This window comes from Arachis hypogaea, chromosome 12, assembly GCF_003086295.3.
Source record: "Arachis hypogaea cultivar Tifrunner chromosome 12, arahy.Tifrunner.gnm2.J5K5, whole genome shotgun sequence".
NCBI classification, from domain to species: domain Eukaryota; kingdom Viridiplantae; phylum Streptophyta; class Magnoliopsida; order Fabales; family Fabaceae; genus Arachis; species Arachis hypogaea.
In genome coordinates this window covers 101,840,567-101,844,408 of record NC_092047.1, presented here as the reverse complement: position 1 = coordinate 101,844,408, position 3,842 = coordinate 101,840,567, and the positions used below count along the sequence as shown (strand labels likewise).

The 3,842-nt window shown below is 33.0% G+C and overlaps 1 protein-coding gene across 1 annotated transcript; it reads left to right on the top strand.

Annotated features, from left to right (window-relative positions):
* Positions 1–293: 293 nt before the first annotated feature.
* On the top strand, positions 294–3,591 carry LOC140176824 (uncharacterized). The gene is made up of 4 exons (XM_072208377.1): positions 294–880; positions 1,076–1,190; positions 1,453–1,515; positions 2,233–3,591. The coding sequence occupies exons 1-4, from the start codon at positions 294–296 to the stop codon at positions 3,589–3,591; spliced, it is 2,124 nt and encodes a 707-aa protein (XP_072064478.1).
* The last annotated feature ends 251 nt before the right edge of the window (positions 3,592–3,842 follow it).

Below are 3,842 nucleotides of genomic sequence, written 5' to 3'. Positions count from 1 at the left end.
TCTTTATTTCAATTTTTACAGATTTCACAAATGAAGTATGGAATTTTGGAAGACCAACATGCGTCTGTGAGTATTGTGGCGTAATACTTTGGTACGAAGAAAGGACCCACAAAATTATAAATACAGCTCATCCGAAATTCTTCATTTTCTGCTTGGAAGGAAGAGTCCAATTGCCATTGTTAAAACCCCCTCTTCCTTTGCTACATAATTTATTGGATTACCATGAAAGCAACATTGCAAAAAATTTTAGGAATCATATTCGCATCTATAATGCTACCTTTGCTTTTACGTCTATGGGTGGAAAAATTGATCATGAAATTAATAAATATGGTGGCCCATATACTTTTCGCATTAATGGTCAAAATTACCATTTCCTTGGATCTTTGGTTCCTTTAGATGGGAGAAAAGCTAAATTTGCACAACTTTATATCCATGACACACCTAATGAGATATCAAATATATTAGGAATGTTCAACAATGATGATGGAAGTAGCCCCCTTGAAGAGGAAGTTGTCAGAGATCTAATTCGTATGTTTGATGAACATAATGTCTTGGTTCAATCTTTTAGAATGGCTAGAGACAAACATCAAGAAGATGGAATTCGTGATTTCAAACTTCGATTGATAAGTAAAAAGGTAACTGATGGAAGACAATATAACCTACCTTCTTCTTCAGAAGTTGCAACACTTTTAGTTGATCAGTACACTAATGAGGAGGAATGCCACCGTGATATAGTTATTGAACATAAAAAAACTGGTCTTCAAAGAATAACTGAAATACATCCAAGCTTTATGGCCCTACAATATCCTTTGCTGTTTTCGTATGGAGAAGATGGCTTCAGGACAGGGATAAGTCATTTTAATAGACGAATAGGTAGAAGGTACAAACAACAAACAATCACTATGAGACAATACTATGCTTTTCGTCTTCATCAAAGAATTGGAGAATGCCAAACTTTGTTGCGAGGTGGACATTTATTATAACAATTCATGGTTGATGCTTATGCTTGTATTGAACAAGGGAGACCTCATTGGATTAGAAATAATCAAAAACAATTGCGAGTTGAATTGTATAGTGGATTAAGCGATGCAATCAATCAAGGAGATGTAATGGCAGATAATGTAGGCAAAATGATAATACTAGCTTCAAGTTACACGGGTGGACCTCGATATCGAGTACAAAACTATCAGGTAAATAATTGACTTATGCCATAATTATTTTTGAGAAGTTTTAAAGCAATTTAAAAATTAAATAATTATTCTTTGAGCAATACTTTCAAAATCAAATATTGATAGTGTACAATTATTGCATTTTCCCCATTTTAAAGATATTGGTTGCTAATATTATGGTTAATTAAAAAAATATTTCATTTATGTACAGGATGCAATGGCAATATGTCGCTATGTTGGATATCCAGACTTATTTCTAACTTTTACTTGTAATCCAAAGTAGTCTGAAAATGATTATATGCTGGAAGATATTGAAGGGCAAAAAAGCGATGATAGACTTGACATTGTCAGTCGTGTTTTTTCTATAAAGTTAATGGAGCTCATCAATGATATTAAACGCTGACATATATTTGAGAGAGTCACTGCCGGTAATGTATCTATTTACTACTCTAATATTTTACTCATGTTATTTACATCTACTTTTTGGAATACAATACCCGGATATAATATTTACCCATTCTTGCAAATGAATTTGTTACCACATAAACAAAATTTTAATCCTCCATAAATGTATTGAATGTGCAATTTAGGAGCAAATATTTATAAAGGCTTTTTTCCATAAATAAAATTTAAATTTTATTTCAAAAATCCATAATTAAATGTTACGCAACATTCTCTAACTTCTTTAATCGGCAAATATTGAGCTTCTTTATACAAATACATTTTTTCTTTCAATAATTGCCTTTCACAATTCTTATCTATTTGATAAATTCTTTCAGTTTTACAATCATTTATAAAATTGAGAATATTTAAATCTTATAACACAATTCTTATTGGATTAAAAATCCTTTCTTACGGGATTTACATTAAATCCCTTTGCTATTTATTTTTTCTGTTTAAGTCATTTTTTTACTTATTCTGTATAATTCATTTCATCAAAATCAGCAATTAGATGTTCTAACTTTTTTTTATTTAAATAGTTGTATACACGATAAAATTTCAAAAGAGAGGACTACCACATGCCCATATATTAGTTTTCTAACATCCGGATGACAAGATACAGCTAGCAACTCAGGTTGATGAAATTATTTCTGCTAAAATACCAGATAAAGAAAATGATCCTGTTGATTATAGTGTAGTTGATAGATTCATGGTTCATGGACCTTGTGGGATTTTAAACCATAATTCTCCATGCATGATTAATGGCAAATGCTCAAAGCAATATCCAAAAAAATTTCATGATAGCACATCATTTGATAATGATGGATTCCCTATATACATGAGGAGGGGTAATGGCAGATATATATTAAAGAATGGTCTCCAACTTGACAATCGTCATGTCGTTCCATATAATAGGAATCTTTTGGTCAAGTACGATGCCCATCTTAATGTTGAGCTTTGTAATCGATCTAGATCGGTTAAATATTTATTCAAATATATCAATAAAGGACCTGATTGTGCTACTGCACTTATCTTAGATGAACAGAATTTTGCCTCCACATCTGAAACTAGAATTCAGGAACATGATGAGATAAAGGCATACTTGGATTGTAGATATATTTCTACAGCTGAAGCTGCTTGGAGAATTTACCAATTTGATATGTTCTATCGAGAACCAATTGTAGAGCATTTATCATTCCACCTTCCTGATCAACAACCAATTTATTTTCAAGGGCATATGACACTTGACAACATTATGAGTCGTTCAAGAATTGAGACAACAATGTTTACTGAGTTGATGAAAGTAAATTCTGAGGACATTGAGGCCAGACAACTAACATACTCTGAATTCCCTACGAAGTATGTCTGGAATAAGAAAGAAAAGTTGTGGACAAGAAGACGTAGATGCAGATGTATTGGCAGAATGTACTATATGCCTCCTACTGCTGGAGAAAAATACTATTTGCGTATGCTGCTCAACATGGTTCGAGGAAGTTGCTCTTATGAACAAATAAGAACAATAGATGGTATTGTATACGACACTTTCAAAGATACATGCTATGCACTTGGATTATTAGAGGATGATAAAGAATGGGATGATTGCCTTAAAGAAGCTTCGATGTGGGGTACAGAAAACCAGCTTTGCCAATTATTTTCCACCATATTAGTGCACTGTGAAGTGGTTGATCCATGTCACCTTTGGGAATCAAATTGGAAGTTACTTTCAGAGGATATTTTATACAAGCAGCGTCGCTTATTAGATCTCCCAAACTTACAGTTGACAGATGAACAATTGCAAAACTATTCTCTCCTAGAGATTGAGCAAATTCTGAGAAAGATGGAAAAATCATTAGAAGATTTTTCAGGAATGCCAATTCCTAATGACACATTAATGAGCCAAATGAACAGCCGTCTTATTTTTCAAGAGTTAAACTACGACAAGATATGCACCATGAATATGTTCAACTATTATGTGGTTTAAACTCAGACCAAAAAGGAATTCATGATATTGTACTTAAATCTATTGATTTCAGTTTGGGCATGTTGTTCTTTGTAAGTGGTTCAGGAGGAACAGGGAAAACAGATCTCTGGAGAACACTCCTAGCAAAAGTCAGGTCCAAAGGAAAAATAGCAATTGCTGTTGCTACTTCTGGTATTGTGGCTTTACTTTTACCGGGTGGTCGAACTGCGCATTCAAGATTTAAAATACCTTTGAACCCAACAGAAGAAGCA